The sequence below is a fragment of the Neoarius graeffei genome, chromosome 2, assembly GCF_027579695.1.
Source record: "Neoarius graeffei isolate fNeoGra1 chromosome 2, fNeoGra1.pri, whole genome shotgun sequence".
In the NCBI taxonomy this organism is placed as follows: Eukaryota; Metazoa; Chordata; class Actinopteri; order Siluriformes; family Ariidae; genus Neoarius; species Neoarius graeffei.
In genome coordinates this window covers 11,099,835-11,121,752 of record NC_083570.1, presented here as the reverse complement: position 1 = coordinate 11,121,752, position 21,918 = coordinate 11,099,835, and the positions used below count along the sequence as shown (strand labels likewise).

The 21,918-nt window shown below is 42.6% G+C and overlaps 2 protein-coding genes across 4 annotated transcripts in view; both read left to right on the top strand.

Annotated features, from left to right (window-relative positions):
- The window catches only part of LOC132880009 (E3 ubiquitin/ISG15 ligase TRIM25-like), a 76,004-nt gene extending 57,083 nt beyond the window's left edge, over positions 1–18,921 (top strand). Inside the window, exons 5-6 of the mRNA XM_060913761.1 lie at positions 17,736–17,795; positions 17,910–18,921. Coding sequence (XP_060769744.1) covers positions 17,736–17,795; positions 17,910–18,478 — 629 coding nt within the window. The 3' untranslated portion in view covers positions 18,479–18,921. The remainder of the gene's footprint in view (positions 1–17,735; positions 17,796–17,909) is intronic.
- Positions 13,760–17,450, top strand: LOC132880145 (E3 ubiquitin/ISG15 ligase TRIM25-like). 3 transcript variants are annotated; one of them, XM_060913772.1, is made up of 5 exons: positions 13,760–14,425; positions 14,836–14,931; positions 15,058–15,936; positions 16,724–16,765; positions 16,990–17,450. In XM_060913772.1, exons 1-3 carry the CDS (start codon positions 13,826–13,828, stop codon positions 15,307–15,309), a joined length of 948 nt encoding a protein of 315 aa, XP_060769755.1. In that variant the 5' UTR covers positions 13,760–13,825; the 3' UTR covers positions 15,310–15,936; positions 16,724–16,765; positions 16,990–17,450. The 3 variants fall into 3 exon arrangements, with proteins under 3 accessions (XP_060769755.1, XP_060769756.1, XP_060769754.1); XM_060913773.1 differs by having other exon boundaries at positions 16,724–17,057; positions 17,366–17,408; XM_060913771.1 differs by having other exon boundaries at positions 16,724–17,450.
- Positions 18,922–21,918: the final 2,997 nt, after the last annotated feature.

The following is a 21,918-nucleotide window of genomic DNA, read 5'->3' as shown; positions in this document are numbered from 1 at the left end:
TAAAACAAAACTTATGGTTTTCACTAATTCAAAATCAGCAAGGTTAAATCAGTTTGTCATTGTCACCAGTAATGGTCAACAAATTGAACTTTGTATCTACTTTTAAATATCTAGAGTTCTTGATTGATGACCATTTGTCTTTTAAGGCACATATTCTGTATATTGCTAAAAAGCTGAAGGTTTTACTTGGATTTTATTTTCGAAATAAGTCTTGTTTTTACTTTGGGGTGAAACGGAAACTGGTGGAGCTAACCTTTTTTCCGATAATTGATTATGGTGATGTTGATATGAATGCCTCCGCTCAGTGCCTCCATGTGCTGGATAGTGTGTATCATGGCGCTCTGAGGTTTATCATAAACTGTGGCGCTCTAACTCATCACTGTGTCTTATACACTAAAATGCAAGGCAGTTATTGGACAAATACTGCGAAAATGCCCGCCCATGGACTCCCAGCCTCACATGGGAGGGACATGGCAGTTTCTGCGAGGAGACTGGTGATTGGTGAAAGCGGCCGGATATTTTCTTTGATTGACAGCTCGTTTCAACTATAGACAGGCAGCGGTACAGTGTTGCCAGATTGGGCGGTTTTAAGTGCATTTTGGTGGGTTTTGAACATATTTTGGGCTGGATAACGTCAGCAGTATCTGGCAACATCAGTTCAGTCCCATGCGGATTCGCAAGTGCTGTGGTGTATTGTAAGAGATCGGCTTACATTTCGATTTCATTCATTACATACGGTTTCTACCAGCTTTTTTAGTTTGTATATATTTTCATTGTAAATAAAGTGTAAATATAGTGTTGTCAAGTTTGCTATCTTAGTTCCAGAAATTTTGTTTATCTGAGTGACTGAACTTGAGGGGGCTAGTCAGCTAGCAAGAAAGCTGCGCACGGATGCCAAGCATTGCTGATTTAATTTTGGCGAAGCCATTTGCCAGTCTTCCTTTCGAGGAAAAAATTAAAATTAAAGAGCAGGGTAGACCAACGCCTCAAATTGACTTGGTGAAAAAGGTAGTGAATAATACTTGCTCCTTTCAGCTCTCCTGGTACGAGAAAGTGAATTGGCTAACAGCAAGTGACCCACATCAACAACAGTAAATAGGCTACTTTAGTAATATGTCATGGATGGACCAAAAATATAGAATCTATTTAAAATGTTTATGCTGAGTATATTATATTGGAATATATATTTCTCTGGATATGAATTAAACACAGCTACAATTTGGAAAACATTTTTAAACAAAAACACAGCCGAGGCCAATTTTTAAACAACATGCCACAATTTTAAAATATAAAATGTTAAAATATACCCCCCCAACACCACCATCATGTATATTGGACAGTAGGCTAATGGGCCAAAAGAACCTGTTATTTCACAGTTTGTGACCCTGCCAACAATCAGCCAGATCAGAGGCAAGAGTATGGGCAAAATTGATGTGTTTTTTCTAGTGCTGTCAAGTGATTAAAATATTTAATCGCGATTAATGTCGCGACTGTCATAGTTAACTCGCGATTAATCGCAATTTAATCGCACATTTTTGTCACATGAAAAACCATTGTAAATTCTCTTATCAGCATAAAAAAGTGAATGGGCTTGCTCACCGTTCGAACTACGGGGGTACTCGGGGGATCCGAGATCCCCTGAAACAGACATGAGATCCCTTGAAAACATGATTTGGGAAATGTTGGGGGGTCTCTAAAATATTGGCAAAATGATGTTTATTGACATAGCAATCGTGTGTAACGGGAAGCATTTGCATATCTGAAGTGAGTACGCGATGGAGATCCGCACTCTGAGACAAGCGCAAGCACCACCCCCCAAGGGAAAAAAAAGGGACCCCCCCGAAAATATCGGCATAGTTCGAACACTGGTTGTACCAATGTGTTTTTTTTTTTTTTTTTTTTTTTATTGCAGAGCATAACACGTCTTGTCACAGCCACTGCAAAGTGGGGCTGGAGCCGCCGATGGGAAAACGAAACCTAAGCCGAGCACCGTGGCTCTTCAGGGGAGGGCAGAGGACTCTGGCTGTGCGGGGCGTGGCATCATGTCACAGAGCGTTAATCTCGCGATAAAAAAATTATCGCCGTTAAAATTGAGTCAAGTTAACGCGTTAATAACGCGACATTTTTGACAGCACTAGTTTTTTCTTTTAAAATCTGGAAATATCGTAACCGACCAGCCTCCCCTGTTTGAAAGACTACCAGCCGCCACTGGGATACGCAGATACGCTGTGCTGAGCTCTAGCTGACATCGTCATTGGACAACGTCACTGTGACATCCACCTTCCTGATTCGCTGGCGTTGGTCATGTGACGCGACTGCTGAAAAACGGCGTGGACTTCCGCCTTGTATCACCTTTCATTAAAGAGTATAAAAGTATGAAAATACTGCAAATACTGATGCAAATACTGCCCATTGTGTAGTTATGATTGTCTTTAGGCTTGCCATCCTTCCACTTGCAAGTGGTGAGTGACTTGCGCATGCCCGATATGCACTGGGATCACACACACAGCGGCTCAGTCCCAAATCACTGCTCGTGCGCTTCACTCGCACGCTCTGTGAGCTGCGCAGGGCCGGAGTGCACACCCTCCAGAGGGCACTCGCTGTTCAGGGCGGAGTGATTTGGAGTGCAGGATGCCTGCGGAGCCGAGCCGCTGAGGAGAAATTACACATTACACATTTACACATTTCAAATTACGTGCTGTCTAATTAGTCATGTGATTAGCGTATCCGTGTATTGGCATTGCTGTGTGCACGCGAATCGTGTATTGGCGTTGCTGTGTGCACGCTAATCATTTTTAAAAACGTTAATCTGATGATCCGCTGATACGGTCTAATGTAAACCCCACCTAATAGGGAGTATCAGGTATTTATCCTCTCATGGATGAAAAGCTCATCTAAGGTGTCGTTGAGTCTTCCTGTTGGTGTGGGCCACTGGTGGCTGGTTGTGAACGGCCTCAAGAGTCGTTAGGGTGATCAATGGATTGCCTGTTAGGGTGATCAATGAAATGCTGATTCTCTCTGTCCTCCTGTGAGTCACTTAGGCCCTGTCCACACGGCAACGGATTCAGGTGACTCCGATACAATTGCTTATCGTTTAGGCCTGGCGTCCACACGGCACCGGCGTTTTGGGTGCCCAAAACGCAATCTTTTTGAGAACGGGTTCCAGAGTGGAAAGATCTGGCAACGTTGCCGTTGTGAAGTTGTCTGGATGAGTAGAACGGATTTGTTTACGATGACGTCACAACCACATGACTGTGAGTGCTTCACGCCGGGTAGAAGTGTAACGAATATCACCAGGATATCACCAGGAAAAAGCCTTACAGAGCACTAGTGAGAGTGAAGCATGAGCTTGGATATTATTATTATTATTATTATTATTATTATTATGTTCAGTGTTAGTTCACAGTAGTAATGCAAGAAGCAGAATAGTGACAGTAATAGTGAAGCAAAAACATGCAATTGCACAAACACTGCAGCTCTACAGCAAAATATTCATTTATGAAATGGTCTGATTCTTAACACCAGTAGTGCCAATGATCTTCTCATTGCGATGCGAGTTGTCAACAAATCCTATAACTTGGTTCATGAAACGCGCTTACAAAATATTTTCACTGTGAATATTTATTGTGTAATGGTGCAATCCCGCCAGCAAAAATAGGGGAAAAAAGGAGCGATCTCACCTCTTCAGATGTTGATTTAAGTCCGACAATACATTCCTTAAAAAGGGCGTAGAGGAGCAAATTAATCCAATTTATTCCGGACCATTAAAGACGCCGCCTTCCGCGTAGAATCATACGTCATCCTCGCCGCCATATTGGAGAGGTCAAAGCGGAGAATAAAGATTAGCTGCGTTTAACTGTACCAACAGGTTTACCGTCCAAACGAGATCACATGGGATTACCTTTCACAGGTGAGAAACAACAAATTAATTCCATCAACATGTATCATTCACTTTATTCCGGACCATTGAAGACGCCGCCTTCCACGTAGAATCATACGTCATCCTCGCCGCCATTTTGGAAAGGTCAAAGTGGAGAATAAAGATTAGCTGCGTTTAACTGTACCAACAGGTTTTCTGTCCAAACGAGATCACATGGGATTACCTTTCACAGGTGAGACTGGAAAAATACTTTTCATTGTATTTGGTCATTATAATGTAATTTTACAAACAGATTTTCCTGACTTTGTGGCTAATATGAAGTCTCGCGCATAATAGTTTATGCGCATGCGTCGTTACTTCTTCTATTGTTCTGGTGTCTCCGAAGGGACCGTCTTACAGCGCCCTTAGAGGTGTGGCATGTGTTTTGCATCGTTTTCAGCAAGCGTTGCGTTGCCATATGGACCTGATATTTTACTGATTGTTGCCCATTTGGACGCGATATATTTTTAAATAACATCTCGTTGCCGTTGTAGTGTGGATGTAGCCTTAGGCCCTGTCCACACGGCAATGGATTCAGGTGAATCCAATACAATTGTTTATCGTTTCGGCCTGGCGTCCACACGGCACCAGCGTTTTGGGTGCCCCAAAACGCAATCTTTTGAGAACGGGTTCCAGAGTGGAAAGATCTGGCAACGTTGCCGTTGCGAAGTCGTCTGGATGAGTAGAACGGATTTGTTTACGATGACGTCACAACCACGTGTGCTTCACGCCGGGTAGAAGTGTAACGAACTCGATGCGAGTTGTCAACAAATCCTATAACTTGGTTCATGAAACACGCTTACAAAATATTTTCACTGTGAATATTTATTGTGTAATGGTGCAAAGTTAGAGAGAATAGCCCTTAGGGCAGAGTCAATCCCGCCAGCAAAAATAGGGAAAAAAAGGAGCGATCTCACCTCTTCAGATGTTGCTTTAAGTCCTACAATACATTCCTCAAAAAGGGCGTAGAAGAACAAATTAATCCATCAACGTGTAGCATTCAATTTATTCCGGACCATTAAAGACGCCGCCTTCCGCGTAGAATCATACGTCATCCTCGCCGCCATATTGGATGGGTCAAAGCGGAGAATAAAGATGCCTCATTCATGTGCTGCGTTTAACTGTACCAACAGGTTTACCATCCAAACGAGATCACATGGGATTACGTTTCACAGGTGAGACTGGAAAAATACTTTTCATTGTATTTGGTCATTATAATGTAATTTTACGAACAGATTTTTCTGACTTTGTGGCTAATATGAAGTCTCGCGCATAATAGTTTGTGCATGCGTCCTTACTTCTTCTATTGTTCTGGTGTCTCCGATGGGACCGTCTTACAGCGCCCCTAGAGGTGTGGCATGTGTATTGCATCATTTTCAGCAAGCATTGCGTTGCCGTATGGACCTGATATTTTACTGATCGTTGCCCATGTGGACGCGATATTTTTTTAAATAACATCTCGTTGCCGTTGTCGTGTGGATGTAGCCTTAGTGTGTTTACATGCACATCCAAATCGAGCTACTGTTGGTAATCGAGCTAAGGGTCCCAGCAGGGGTGCCAGAGAAATCCAATCCTACATGCACACAAGGAAATCAAGCTATTGTGTGAGGTACATTGTGCACCCGAGCCACAGGTGGCGCTACATGCCCCATCGTGTTGGTATACTTCCAGGTGTTGTCATGAAGAAGAGCTATTCAAGGGTATAAACAAAGTCTCCTCTCCAACGAGGTCTCCACTGCGCGTTTTTCTCCCGTCCATGCATTTTAATATATTCAACTCCTTAAGCTGAATGAGCATGAACTCTGTCTCCTCTCCTCCTGACCTCTTCTGCTGCTCGCTACTACTACTGTTGTCATGCCGACCGAGGCTGTTGTGTTTCCCGCTTGTGGTCTCGTCACTCGTCACTTCCGGAAGGGGCAGTGCTGAAGTAAGTAGCTCGACTACGTAGCTTGATAGGGTTTACATGCACTAAGTACCTCGGCTACAATCGCATAATCTAGGTTGCGTAGCTCGATTATGAGAAATCCAGTTTGGTTCGATTTCAGCCGAGCTAAGGTGTTTCCATGGCATTTAGAACTTCGATTTCAGTTGAGCTACGGCAGAAATTCGATTTTCTCTATGTGCATGTAAACGCACTGACTGAAAACAGCTGGGTTTTGGTGTGCATTCAGTTGTCTGGGAAGTGTGCCAAGGACTGCATTGTAGGTGGCTGATAAATGGTGTCTTAGACCCCCACCTCTGTTCAGTGATGGCCGTTCCAGGTTGACAAAAATGGCTTCTTTAACTCCTCGCTCATACCAACGATCCTCTCTGGCTAAAATGTGTACGTTGCAATCCTGAAATGAGTGTCTCTCTTGTAAAAGAGATCTTCAATCTCAATGGGACAAACCTGGTGAAATAAAGGTTATAAATAAAAGAGACAATGCTGGACACTAAGGAACTAGAGCTCCAGGATACTTTAACTTTAAATATGTTGGATTATAAAAAAAAGAATAAACCTATTAAGAGTTCTCTCAGTAAGCCGGCATTCTAGTGTTAACTAATGTATGGATAGCATACTGAGGGCATTCAATACCACAATAAATGCTTTAAGTGTTTCACAGTTTGAACAAAAACAGTTTGAGTTTGAACACGATTCACTTACAGTCGAAGAAAATGTCTCTTTGCATGCAATAAAGTTCAGGTTTCCTTTGGTTCAGTGCAGTTCAACTTTGTCCCTTTGTTTGTGGTCAGTTCAGCGAGCTTTAGTCATATAAGGTAGTTTCAAGTCAGTTTCAGTCCAGAGTGTTCTTGGGCATGTCAAAAGAAAAGTAGTCAAATAGTATGTCATTGTGGGGCTTTAACAGTCCGACCACACTGCTGTATCCAAATGATGAATGAAAAGATGGGGGTCTCCTCTTCAGGTGAAAGGTGATCTCACCCAACTCCTTGGGGTCAGGAGGTGAGCTGGTTCAATATATAACTATAGAGCCCAATTCTATACTGGGTTACACTCGCCTCTCTTGATTTCTTCCATATTTCATCCCCAACAGTTCGCATGGCAAACTGGATGATTACAGGTTGAGGCATTTTGTTGGTATCTGCGTCATTCCTGTTTCGGAAGCGGTGCATTGTATCCACTGTTTGGTGAAGTTTATCCACTGACCACGGGATCACCCGGGTGAGGATGTCAATCACAGTCTCTCTAGTGATCTCTTGGTCTTTTTCAGGAAGCTCTATCAATCTGAGATTCCACCTCTTATATCTGGCTTGATCCAAACCCATCTGTTTCAGTGCGGCATTTTCCTTTTTCAGCAACATTATTTCTTCCTTCATTTTGCTCATTTCTTCTTTATTTTCTCTTACTGCTTGTGTATTGGCTTCTATCCGACTTTCAGAAGTTTTAAACCTGCCATCTTGCTCATCAAACCTCTTAATCAGGGCTTGAATTGCGTTGAAGATGGTTTTGTTAATGATCTCACCTGACTGTTCACATTTGTCTTTGGTCTTCGCTTTCACTTTTTTGGGATTTGGGCTGGGTATTGGTGTGGGATCATGAAGGCTTTTCGCACTTTCTTCCTCCATCGCCTCAATCTCTTCTTGATCACATGCCTCCTGCAGGCTGTCAGGCTGTAATCATGGTCTGTTAGCCCTGTAGCGTTAGCTGCTCTATTAGCATTAGCATCTCACTCTCAGTAAAGGCAGAGAGCAGTTTAGTGGTCTGACTCAAGAAGCCAAACTATCGTGGGGTTTGTTGGGTTTTCTGAGTAGTTGGTAGGTTTTTTTTTCCCTTCTCCTTTTGTTTTCCAAAGATAGCTGTTGTAGGACGGTTTGAAACTCTTTTATCAGAGCCTGCAAAAATGCTAGCACTCAGTCCGCTATCGTCCCCCCTCCTCCATCCATCTCAGCAATCTGTTCATAAGAAAGTGGGACTTCTATTAGCAATAAATAAAATCAGGTTTTGACTCCCCTTGTGGTAATAAAGAGTCATTTATTTCGATTCATTTTCACTCCTCACTAAGTTCCAAACTGACAGAATGAGGAAAATATTTCAGCAGAACAAATGACACTGAAGTGCAGATGACAGTGAAATATTTCTGCTTTATTTCCATCCTTAATGAACACAATGTGGTAGTTTTTAGTGCTTGTAGTAAGACACGGTCCTGCTGTAAATCCTCTTGTGTGTCTTTTAGTGAAGATACAGAATTGATGTTTCAAGGCTGTGTGTGTGTTTCAGTCATGTGGTGCTACTCTGTAAAACTGAGCCTCCAAATAACTCGATTGTATTCGTACCAGTATATTACAGAATTCTATCTCGAGTTCTATCAGCAAATGGATCCGTACCACATAACTTTTGCTCTCCGCTCCGTATCCGGCACAGACACAATTTTTGGATCTGGAACGGATGTGGGCCAGGTCCGGCACAGATCACTAAAAACCTTTCTGCACTGCCCAAATCAGGTACGGATGTGAATTGGATCAGTGCCGGATGTAGTCCAGATATGTACAACAACCATCTGAGGTGAACCCCCAAGTTTGCTTCATTAGCATTAAAAAGACAAATGTTACGAAAAATCTTCAATCACAAAGTGCTTTTATTGACATGTGAACATGTGACTTTGTCGATCAGCTATTTTCACATTGGTAATTGGTATCAGCTCACAAAATTTCTGGCACAGTGCAATAATGAACAGTGCAAGCAAAAGTTAAACAATATCAACAATGTTCAAAGTGCTGAACTGCATCGTATACATCACCATATATGTAACATGGATTAAGTGCTGAACTGCATTATAAACACCATACAAGTAAAACATGGATATAAAACAGATGGCTTTCACACCAAAATGTACTCAAGTTCACAGTCCAGGCTTGTAAGGAGAACCTTATGCATGCTGTCGCTGAGGTAAGACAGGTTGCTTTCACACCAAAATGTCCTGAAGTTCACACAGGCCCAGCATGTCAAGTGAACCATGGCTTTAAAAATTGGGTTAAAAGAAAGAAAGAAGGCGGCATGGTGGTGTAGTGGTTAGCGCTGTCGCCTCACAGCAAGAAGGTCCTGGGTTCGAGCCCCGGGGCCGGCGAGGGCCTTTCTGTGTGGAGTTTGCATGTTCTCCCCGTGTCCGCGTGGGTTTCCTCCGGGTGCTCTGGTTTCCCCCACAGTCCAAAGACATGCAGGTTAGGTTAACTGGTGACTCTAAATTGACCGTAGGTGTGAATGTGAGTGTGAATGGTTGTCTGTGTCTATGTGTCAGCCCTGTGATGACCTGGCAACTTGTCCAGGGTGTACCCCGCCTTTCACCCGTAGTCAGCTGGGATAGGCTCCAGCTTGCCTGCGACCCTGCAGAACAGGGGTGTCAAACCTGATCCATAAAGGGCCTTGTGGCTGCAGGTTTTCATTCCAGCCATGCAGCAGCACACCTGACTTGGCTCATTCAATCAACTGAACTGTCTTCACACAGTCAAATACTTGCAGCCACACCCACCCTTGATTAAAGGGTGGGTGTGTCAGTTGATTGAATAAGCCAAATCAGGGTGCTGCTGCATGGCTGGAATGAAAACCTGCAGCCACACGGCCCTTTATGGATCAGGTTTGACACCCCTGCTGTAGAAGGATAAAGCAGCTAGAGATAATGAGATGGAATGAGAAAGAAAGAAAATGGCAGTGTATGGTATTGGTACAAAGTCTTCACACACATGATTTAAATCAGCAATCACACCACTACAAACGAACCAAACCAATGGAGGAAACTGACCAAACTTCCCGGTGTGACTGCGCCCTCAGAGAGCACCCCTCCAAGCTGGAGCCTATCCCAGCTGACTATGGGCGAAAGGCGGGGTACACCCTGGACAAGTCGCCAGGTCATCACAGGGCTGACACATAGACACAGACAACCATTCACATTCACACCTACGGTCAATTTAGAGTCACCAGTTAACCTAACCTGCATGTCTTTGGACTGTGGGGGAAACCGGAGCACCCGGAGGAAACCCACGCGGACAACATGCAAACTCCACACAGAAAGGCTCTCGCCGGCCACGGAGCTCAAACCCGGACCTTCTTGCTGTGAGGCGACAGTATGAACCACTACACCACTGTGCTGCCCCCCCTTGTACCCGAAGATGAAAAACATTTATCAGTTCTCAAAATGGTATGATTCAAACACAAGTATATCCAGCAGTCCTTCCCTACATGATTGGTGTAAATGATTTAACCAAAACTTCTGGCAATTAGAGCTGAAGCCATTGATTATTTTAGTAACCAATTTCAGTCATTAGGCTAACAACATCGCTAACTGTGCAGAGTCGGTGATGTTAGCCTAATGCTACTCAGCCTTATAGCTCCGGTCCGACAGCTAACGTGGTGGAGTCGGCCTTTTTTTGTCCAATTATCAGCAATTTCCTTTAACATTGCACATACAGGAACTTGTCTAAACACACAGTGCCTACAACACTACTGTTTTATATTTAACCAATAACTACAACTGTACTGTTTTAATATAAAAACACATTAACAAAATAAACCGCGTGGAAAATAATCCCAGCCATGCCAAAACAGCCTCACACACAAAATAACTTCTCCCAAACAACCTTAGCTTCGTTCTGTAAAATACAATGGTTATTCATAAAACAACTTAATGTCGAAAAGGCACTTACCGAAAAAGTCTGCCAAGTGCTGCATACAGCAAATGGACTGAAGTGATGTCTGTTGAAATTGTTGAAGAAATTGTTAGTGTCTGTTGAAACTGTTGAAGAGTGCGTGCGTTCCCGCCCCACGGGTGTATAAACCTATCACTGTGTGTATCATTCTGCTCACATCCGATGCTGACCCGGGGAAAGGGTTGGCCTGTCAGACAGAGCCAATACGGACCTTAGAACATCAGCCGTGGACTGTAATGCTATCTAGGTAATGTAGTGTTGAGACTATTGAACATGGTCTGGGAAACAGGAATAATTCCAACAACCTGGAAGCAGTCTATCATTGTGCCAATTTTAAAGACTGGAAAAGGCCCTTCTGACCCTTCAAACTACAGACCAATAGCATTAACATCACAGTTCGGTAAAACAATGGCGCGGATGATAACCGAGAGGCTTAATTACTTCATGGAAAGTAAACACCTGTTTGCACCTTTATAAAAGCGGATTCCATAAAAGAAGAAACACATTGGACTCTGTCTTATGCTTGGAATCAGAAATCAGGAAAGCCCAGACTAATAAAGAAATAGTTGTAGCCATCCTGTTTGATTATAGAAAAAGCATATGATATATTGTGGAAAGAAGGACTTCTTATTAAGCTGAATAAATTAGTTATAGGTGGTAGGTTATATAACTGGGTGTTAGACTTTCTATTTGGCAGAACTATAGAAGTAAGAGTAGGCACAGAGTATTCAAACATGTATTTAGTAGAAAATGGAACTCCACAAGGCAGTGTGTGTAGTCCGGTGTTATTTAACATAATGATCAATGACATTTTCGAGCAGGTGGAATATGGTATTGGGAAAGCACTGTATGCAGATGACGGGGACCTCTGGATTAGGGGTCAAAATTTAGGATACATTCAGAAGAAAATGAAGACAGCAATTAAAACAGTAGAGGAATGGTCAAAGAAATGGTGGTTTCAGCTATCAATATCAAAGTCTCAGGTAATATGTTTTTCTAAACAGCAAAAATCACTTTCGCTGAAACTATATGATCAAACACTTGAGCAAGTCAGTGATTAGGTTTCTTGGGGTTATTTTTGATGAGAAACTCACATGGAGACAGCATACAGAACAAACAAAAGGAAAATGTAAGAAAATCAATAATCTTTTGCGTTGCTTGCCAGGACGAGACTGGGGGGGGCAGCAAGATCGTCATTACTAAACATTTACTGGGCATTCATGACAGCAATATTAGATTATGGTTGTGCAGCCTATACTGTATGTCAGCGGCAAAAAGCAACCTTAAAAAATTAGATGTAGAGCAAGCACATCTAAGAATATGCTGCGGGGCATTCAAAACCTCTCCAGTAGCTGCCATGCAGGTAGAAATGGAAGAAATACCATTACATATTAGGAGAGTTAAACTTATGTTGGCATACTGGGTTAACTTACAGGGGTGCAATGAATTGAACCCAACAAAGGCCATCTTGCAGGAGTGCTGGGAACACAACAAATCAAACTTTTAAAGGTTTGGATGAATTGGTTATGTCAAGGCAGGTGAAGCAGGTCTACACAGTCACCAGTACAGCAAAACAGTTCAAATTTCAGCGATCCCTCCCTGGCTGTTTGTGATGCCATCTATTGATCTGAACCTACAAAAAGAAATGAAAGAGAAGTCCAAGCTGGTGCCCGCTTACTGCATTGTCCAAAGCTACATACAACAACACTTTGCAGATAAGACAGTGGTATTTACAGATGGTTCAAAAAACCCTGAATCTGGATGCACTGGTGCTGCAGAATATATCCCACAGTATGGCACAGCTATAAAAAGGAGAACAACAGACCGTCTTTCAGTATACACGGTAGAGCTTGTGGCCATAATGCTTGGATTACTATGGGTAGAGGAAAACAACCAAAACAATACACTAATAGCAGCGGATAGTTTATCAGCACTCATGGGCCTCAGGTCAGGGAAATCATGAAGGCAAGATAACATAAATGAAATATCTCGTATCATATCATATACAGAATACACAGAATGGGTTTAAGTGTATGTTTCATTTGGGTTCCTACTCATGTAGGGGTAGAAGGAAATGAGGACGTAGACATATTGGCAAAATGTAGTAGTGGAATGTGACTTCTCTTAGGAAGAGAGAAAGAAACTAAGTGAAACACTTAAAGAAATAAAGCTTAACTTCACACTAGAGAACATCTTAGATAAGGCATTAGGACACATATATGGCCAACTAATCACATTTTAAAAAGAAACAGGTATAATCGAGGAAATTGGGGGGGGGGGGTCTCCTGCCAATCATCTGTTCCAAACTCCAGTCCAGTAGGTGGCGGTAATGAATCTTTAAGCTGGCATACCAACCAGAATTAAACCCAAAAGAAGAAGAAGACAGTAACTGTGACCACTTCCAGTGTGTTAGTAAATCTCCTCAGTTGTGAGTTGTGTTTATTGTGGATAGATCTCCTGTTGATAATCTCGCCTCGTGTCTGCCTTTCCCTTTGATTTTAATGATATTTCTGGTGGATGGGGTTTGAACCCTGCACTGACTGGGATTAGATAAAGTCTTGTGTTAACACTACTAGCAGATTTCTTTCTTCTGCCTTTCAAGAGATTCATTTCAGTCTGTTAACAATGTTAAAATGACCCAAAGGTAAAATGACCCGTGTCAGTGTGAGTTTCCTTCTGGTTCTCCAGTGTTCTCCTACTTCTCAAAGACACATCTAATCACTGATTGAGGCGACTCAGGATCTCTGATCTCAAACATATTCATCTACCAACTTCATTTCCATCTCAACAATCTGTTCATGAGAAAGTGGGACTTCTATTAGCAATATACAATGCAAAATCAATAAAATACGGTTTTCCTTCCTGACAGCTGCGTCCTCCTCACTTTTAAAATGGCTCCAACATTCTTTGGGGATGAAGATCAGTTTAAAGATGTCACGAGGAAAAAGCTGTTCAAGTGAAACAATTGTAATTTATCAACAAGGCTGAAAGTTGTGCTTGAGGTGTCAGTAGGTGGAAAAGTCCAGAAAATCAAGATCCATTCTGTGAGTATTTCATGAAATTAATCCTAATCAGTGCAGCTAGATGGGTTATATTTCTGCACTGAAGGGAGATGAAATGGTTAATAGAATGTTCATGATCTCTCTGTGTTTGTGCTCCGCCTCTGTCTCTCTCTCTTTTTCACACAGAGACCCAGGAAGTGGCACGTGATTTCAGAGAAAACAAACTGTTCTCTCTGTCTCTCTCTCTCTGTGCGATTTCAGGAAAATGGCCGAGGCCAGTATTTCAGTAGATCAGCTTTCTGTGGACCAGTTCATGTGTCCAGTGTGTCTGGATCTCCTGAAGGATCCAGTGACTATCCCCTGTGGTCACAGTTTCTGTAAGGCATGTATTAATGACTGCTGGGATCAGGAGGATCAGAAGGGCATCTACAAATGTCCTCAGTGCAGAGACACTTTCACGACAAGGCTTGTTCTCCGCAGAAACAACATGCTGGATGAAGTGTTGGAGAAACTGAAGAAGACTGAAGTCCAAGCTGCTTCTCCTGCTCACTGTTACGCTGGACCTGGAGATGTGGAGTGTGATTTCTGCACCGGGAGAAAACACAAAGCCATCAAGTCCTGTCTGATTTGTTTGACTTCATTTTGTGAAATTCATCTGAAACCTCACTATGAAGTTTCTTCATGGAAAAAACACACATTAATTGAAGCCTCAGCAAAACTCCAAGAGGAGATCTGCTCTGAACATAATAAGCTGATTGAGATCTACTGTCGTACTGATCAAACCTGCATCTGTTATTTGTGTACGATGGATCATCACAAAGGTCACGACACCGTCACAGCCGCAGCAGAAAGAGCTGAGAAACAGGTGAGAACTAGAAATCTTTCCAGAAATAAATCATCTTAATTATAGTTTCCCATCTAGAAACAGGTGCTTTAGTCAGTGATATGATTTGAACTTTAATTTCAATGTGTGTATCAATCAGAAGGATTCTGTAAAAGCTGATTAAATTTGTATGTGTTCTGGTGAACAGAGTGTTAAATTTATCTTCAGTGATTGTCCGAATCTGGTCAGACCAGTTAGACCATTTTTCTCTCTCTCTCTCTCTCTCTCTCTCACTCACTCACACACACACACACACACACACACACACACACACACACACACAGAGTACATAACCTTCAGAGCGAAACATGAATATACTTTGAACTGACATTAATATGGAACCAGTTCGCTCGTACTGTATAAAAAGCTGAATGTATTTTATTTGTCCTCAGAGCGAGTTAAAGGAGGAGCAGATGAAATCCCAGCAGAGAATCCAGGAGAAGCAGAAGAAGGTGCAGGAGCTGAAACAGACTGTGAACACTATAAAGGTGAGCAGTGAGCAGAGACAGAGCTGCTCCTAGAAACACACACAACATGGACAACGAGTCATTTACAGTCCCAGTAAGAGAGGGAATGATAGATGAGCTTTAAATCGTGTGTGTGTGTCCTAACAGCTCAGTGCACAGACAGCAGTGGAGGACAGTGAGAGGATCTTTACTGAGCTGATCAGCTCCCTGGAGAAAAAGCACTCGGAGGTGACGGAGCTGATCAGAGATCAGGAGAAGGCTGAACTGAGTCGAGCTGAACGACTCCTGGAGCAACTGGAGCAGGAGATTGCTGATCTTCAGAGGAGAGTCACTGAGCTGGAGCAGCTTTCACACACACACGATCACATCCATTTCCTCCAGGTAACACTCACTGTCTGATCTACAGAGCCAGCTGTTCCTCACACACTCTCTAAAACACCTCTCATTAAAGGTCCCATGGCATGAAAATTTCACTTTCTGAGTTTTTTTTAACGTTAAAATGAGTTCCTCTGACCTTCTTAAGTCACCCCAGTGGCTAGAAATTTCATAATGTGTAAACCAAACTATGCCCAACATTTGAGAATGGCGCGTCAAAACGGCGCGTTGATAAGCTCTTCCCTTTACTACGTCAGCAAGGGAGATGATCCCCACGCCCCCCCTCTGGATTCCCACCCACTGTATGAATTGCCCGCCCAGTTGTAGTGAGGAGACCATAGAGGACACAACATGGCATCACCTAAGCGAGCGAAACATGGAAATTGTGCTGTACATGGATGTGACAACACAGAAAAGAGTCTGTTTTTACTGCCGACGGGAGAGCCCCTGAAGACGCAGTGGCTTAATTTTATTTACTTCAATAATACGCCGTCGAGTCTACCTAAGACGGTGTATGTTTGTCGGAAGCATTTTCCTGAGGAATGTTTCCACAACTTGGGACAGTACAGGGCAGGTTTTGCACATCAACTGTCACTGAAGCCTGGGTCCGTACCAAGCATCCCTGCCGCATCAGCCACAAACAGCGAACAAGTAAGTGTATAACTGTTAAGTCGTTTTGCCGTGTTTTAAAATCGGTGCCACGTTAGCCTTGCAATGGCTACATTAGCTGTGCAGCTAACCGCTTCCTGCAGTTAGCCAGGTACTCTGCGCTACAAAACCAAAAAGCATGCAGCATGCTCTGTTATAATAGCCAATCAAAACAGTTTTTACAAAGACACCCACATTCTTTTTTTTAAGTCATTCATTCATTTTATTTGTTTGTTTGTTCAGTAAAAACCCAAACATTTGTTGAATTTATTTTATTTCCTCGCGTCGCACCTTAATGACGTCAGCGCGCGGTATTTTTCCCTTCGCGGTTTGTTCCTTCTCCATACATGTCAACCTATACGGAATGTCTGTATTTTATACGGATTTGATTCAATAAATGTAGTATACGGGCGTATAAATAAAGTTATACGGATTCTTTAAAAAAACTTCAATATTTATTTAGAGCTATAATCAATTCCCACGATGATAAACATACTGTACACAACAGACAGCCAGTAAAGAGTCTTATGAAATCGCGCGTTATCTTGTGGTAGCGAGACTTCGTTCCACTTTTGATCATGCGCACACCGCATTGCGAGAATCCCACCAACCAGGAAGTCATAGACACATAAACATAGACGCCGCCTTCTGCATAGAATCATACGTCATCCTCGCTGCCATATTGGATGGGGCAAATTGGAGATTCTTCAGCCATCTCTGGTATAGCGTCTAGACAGTAGCCGAGAATAAAGATGCCTCATTCATGTGCTGCGTTTAACTGTACCAACAGGTTTACCGTCCAAACGAGATCACATGGGATTAGCTTTCACAGGTGAGACTGGAAAAATACTTTGTATTCATTCTGAAGGTTTATTGTTATTAATATTGAATAAAAAGTAACTGGGATATATCATTGTTAATTATCATTCAAATTTTAGGTAAATTATTTTAATTTGCATCTTAGACAGATTTTATAAGGGAAATACGGATTTTGGAGGTTGGTTATACAGGTTTGATTGACCAAAGGTTGACATGTATGCTTCTCTCTCGCCATAGTAAGACACCCACATCCGCTTGTTCTGACCCACTGGAGGTAGCGTCACAGTGCTGTTAGCCAATCAGAGGTAACACGTTTACATGTCATGAATATTAATGATAAGACCCGCCCCCACCCTCTACCCTTCCCCGCCTCCTGTTTCTCATTAGCAAAACGACGCACTGGGAAAAGCGCTGAAATGGGGCTTTCTCCCAGGAGGCTATATCTACGTGCCGAGGGTTCATTTCAAGAAAGGCTGCGGATATAACATCCGGAAACCTCCACGAGCCCGTTTAAAGCATCAACAAACCACCATGCCATGGGTCCTTTAAGGGAACATTAAATGTCCCTGTCTGACATCACAAGTGGGTTTTACATTTCATTTCCTTTCTGTAGGTTTTAGCTTCTGGACGTCAGTCTCCTCGGTGGAACAGACCAAATTTTCACACCTCCAGCGTCACTGTCCATCAACATCTCTCATTTGATGGAGTGAGGAATTCTCTCTCAGATCTGAAAAAGAGACTCGAGGAATTCTGTGAGGAGGAATTCAACAAAATCCCTCCACTTGGTAAGAGGAGCTGTTCCTGCTGGAGAAACACAGTGATGTGTTATTTCTTAGCGATGCTCCTGCTTTCTTTTCTGCAGACACTTTATTCACCCAACACTTTGAACTAAAACACTGATTTAAAATGAATACACTGACTGGATCACTTTAAACTCTTTCCATCTTTTACACAAACTCATGTTTCCATTTTTCTCTCCACAGCTGCAGCAGTTCAGATCATTCCAGAACCAGGACCACAGAGCAGAGAAGAGTTTCTGAAATGTACATCTAACACACATGCGCGCGCGCGCACGCACACACACTTCACATAAGTATTGTGTGAATTAAACCCAACATGTTCACATTGTTCAGTTTTGTTTTTTTATTTTATTTTAGATTTCTGTGATCTGACTCTGGATCCCAACACGGCAAATTATAACCTCATTCTGTCTGAGAAGAACAGAGCGGTGAGATGGAGTGGGAGAGAGCAGCGTTACTCTGATCATCCAGAGAGATTTGATTCTTGGCCTCAGGTGTTGTGTAAGGAGAGTGTGTGTGGACGCTGTTACTGGGAGGTGGAGTGGAGCGGTGCTGGTGTTGTGTACATATCAGTCTCATATAAAGACATCAGCAGGAACGGATGGGGTAAAGAGTGTCGGTTTGGACGCAACAATCAGTCCTGGAGACTGGAGTGTTCTTCTTCTTCATCTTCTTCATCTTCTTCTTCTTCTTCTTCTTATCAATCTTTCTGGCACAACAACATTGAGACTGATCTCAGAGTTCCATCACCCTCCAGAATAGGTGTGTATGTGGATCACAGTGCAGGAACTCTGTCCTTCTACAGCGTCTCTGACACGATGAAGCTCCTCCACAGAGTCCACACCACATTCACTCAGCCTCTATACGCTGGGTTTGGGGTCTACTGGTCTCCTGGTTCTACAGTGAGATTGTGTGATCCAGAATAAAAGTGTGTAGTGTTTTCTGTAAAATTCCTGCACGTTGCCACGTTGTTGCTCAGTCGTCTGTTTCACTAGAACACAATCCAGCTGCACAAAAACACTCATTTTAATATTTAAATTAAAACAGATGAATAATTTAAAATAATTAAAAAGGAAATGTTAAAAATTAACTGTCAGACAAGAAACTCGTCAAATTTAAAAAGAAAATGATCTCATGATCTTCGCATTATAAATTTCTGTTTGTTTCATATTAAGCAGCGTCTCATTAAACTTTGTGTACGCTGCCGCAAATACACCTGTGGCAAATGTAGGAAAGACTCACCATGGGAATGTGGAAACTGCTAGATGGGACAACTGTATGCTACATTTCTGTGCTTTGTATCGCCTCCATATGTAGTGAGCCTGCTTTTCTTAGTGTGAAATAAACATTTATTTTCTTCCTGAAGGTATACCGTCTGTTTGTAGTTTTTCCAAGCTGAAATTGTGTTTTTTGGGCACTAATTCCAGTCCTCTGTCCTCTGACATTGTGAGCTTGGCAGAGTAAATTGTCATTGAAATTGGGGTGTAACCTACAACCAATTTACCATTCATGAAGGATTTAGGCTACATCCACACGACAACGGCAACGAGATGTTATTTAAAAAAATATCGCGTCCAAATGGGCAATGATCAGTAAAATATCAGGTCCATATGGCAACGCAACGCTTGCTGAAAACGATGCAATACACATGCCACACCTCTAGGGGCGCTGTAAGATGGTCCCTTCGGAGACACCAGAACAATAGAAGAAGTAAGGACGCATGTGCATAAACTATTATGCGCAAGACTTCATATTAGCCACAAAGTCAGAAAAATCTGTTCGTAAAATTACATTATAATGACCAAATACAATGAAAAGTATTTTTCCAGTCTCACCTGTGAAAGGTAATCCCATGTGATCTCGTTTGGATGGTAAACCTGTTGGTACAGTTAAACGCAGCACATGAATGAGGCATCTTTATTCTCCGCTTTGACCCATCCAATATGGTGGCGAGGATGATGTATGATTCTACGCGGAAGGCGGCGTCTTTAATGGTCCGGAATAAATTGAATGCTACACGTTGATGGATTAATTTGTTCTTCTACGCCCTTTTTGAGGAATGTATTGTAGGACTTAAACCAACATCTGAAGAGGTGAGATCGCTCCTTTTTTTCCCTATTTTTGCTGGCGGGATTGACTCTGCCCTAAGGGCTATTCTCTCTCTCTCTCTCTCTCTCTCTCTCTCTCTCTCTCTCACTTTGCACCATTACACAATAAATATTCACAGTGAAAATATTTTGTAAGCGCGTTTCATGAACCAAGTTATAGGATTTGTTGACAACTCGCATCGAGTTCGTTACACTTCTACCCGGCGTGAAGCACTGACAGTCATGTGGTTGTGACGTCATCGTAAACAAATCCGTTCTACTCATCCAGACGACTTTGCAACGGCAACGTTGCCAGATCTTTCCACTCTGGAACCTGTTCTCAAAAGATTGCGTTTTGGGGCACCCAAAACGCCGGTGCCATGTGGACGCCAGGCCGAAATGATAAACAATTGTATCGGAGTCACCTGAATCCGTTACCGTGTGGACAGGGCCTTAGTATTTCCCTTGCTAAAATGACAGGTCATTATTAAAATAAGTGTTTCTATGACAAATAGAAAGCGTTTCTCGGATCAACTGACAAAATAAGGTGAATGTGTACATCTGTTTGTTGGCTAAATAAAATATGAAATGAAAAATGGTTACTCAGTACAACACACACAACTCAACACACAGTATGTTGGGCTCATCAGAGTTCATTCAAACAATAGTTTGGCCTTTGTCATTACAGGCAGCAACCTCAGTGGGGGGTGGAGTGGCTGTTCACAATACAATGGAGACAGTTAGCACCTTGAGAGGAATACACAATTTTTGCAGAGGGGAGGGGGCATGCAGCAAAAGTGAAAATCTCTGGGCCTTTAAGTGTTAAATAACTAATAAACAGTAATAAAGCCAGAACAGAACAACATTTTAAACCTGTTCAGGTCACACTATATAAAAATAAAACATCATTTTTGGAATGAATTTGATTTTTCTGCTTGTGTTCTAAGATGTAAAATCCACATTCACTTTTTCAAATCTGAAGTTGTTTCTAAACCCTGAGATTTGATTGTAAAACATTGAACAATATTTAAACTCCATTAGAACATCCAGTACATGATCGGTTCAGGCTGCCGATGTCATGTTCATCCCATATTCAGCCTGGATGATGATTGGCCCGCAGATAGAACCTTATAAATCCAGGTTTATCTGTGAGTTTGGGATTTTTATTCAAATGTTACAATCAAAGCTCATCTCATCTCATTATCTCTAGCCACTTTATCCTGTTCTACAGGGTCGCAGGGAAGCTGGAGCCTATCCCAGCTGACTACGGGTGAAAGGCGGGGTACACCCTGGACAAGTCGCCAGGTCATCACAGGGCTGACACATAGACACAGACAACCATTCACACTCACACCTACGGTCTCTGCCTTTCCCTTTGATTTTAATTGGTGGATGGGGTTTGACCCCTGCACTGACTGGGATTAGATAAAGGCCCTGTCCACATGGCAACGGATTCAGGTGAATCTGATAAAATTGTTTATCGTTTCGGCCTGGCGTCCATACGGCACCGGCGTTTTGGGTGCCCCAAAATGAAACCTTTTGAGAACGGGTTCCAGAGTGGAAAAATCTGGCAACGGCCCCGTTGCGAAGTCGTCAGGATGAGTAGAACGTATCTGTTTACGATGACGTCACAACCACATGACTGTCAGTGCTTCACGCCGGGTAGAAGTGTAACGAACTCGATGCGAGTTGTCAACAAATCCTATAACTTGGTTCATGAAACGCGCTTACAAAATATTTTCACTGTGAATATTTATTGTGTAATGGTGCAAAGTGAGAGAGAGAGAGAGTGAGAGAATAGCCCTTAGGGCAGAGTCTTTAGTCCAAACACTGCGGAAGTACTGAGTATAACCAAACCGCGCACCGCCCGTGCGCTTTCCAAAAACAAAAACAATCCCGCCAGCAAAAATATGAAAAAAAAAGGAGCGATCTCACCTCTTCAGATGTTGGTTTAAGTCCGACAATACATTCCTCAAAAAGGGCGTAGAAGAACAAAGTAATCCATCAACATGTAGCATTCAATTTATTCTGGACCATTAAAGAATTCTGGAGGATATTAGAATGTTGGCGTACCGGCTTCCATCTACCCCCATTCATTCCTCTTTCCGCGTCTTTCGTTTTACGCTACTGATTAATAATCAAACCTTTGTGGCTGATGCTACAGAAGAAGGGGTTTATGTGCATGCGTCTACTTCTTCTATTGTTCTGGTGTCTCCGATGGGACCGTCTTACAGCGCACGTAGAGGTGTGGCATGTGTATTGCATCGTTTTCAGCAAGC

Coding starts and splice junctions, on each gene's coding strand:
- LOC132880145 (XM_060913772.1), top strand. CDS start 13,826: ATGGCCGAGGCCAGTATTTCAGTAGATCAGCTTTCTGTGGACCAGTTC. Junction 14,426..14,835: donor CAGAAAGAGCTGAGAAACAG/GTGAGAACTAGA, acceptor ATTTGTCCTCAG/AGCGAGTTAAAGGAGGAGCA. Junction 14,932..15,057: donor AGACTGTGAACACTATAAAG/GTGAGCAGTGAG, acceptor GTGTCCTAACAG/CTCAGTGCACAGACAGCAGT.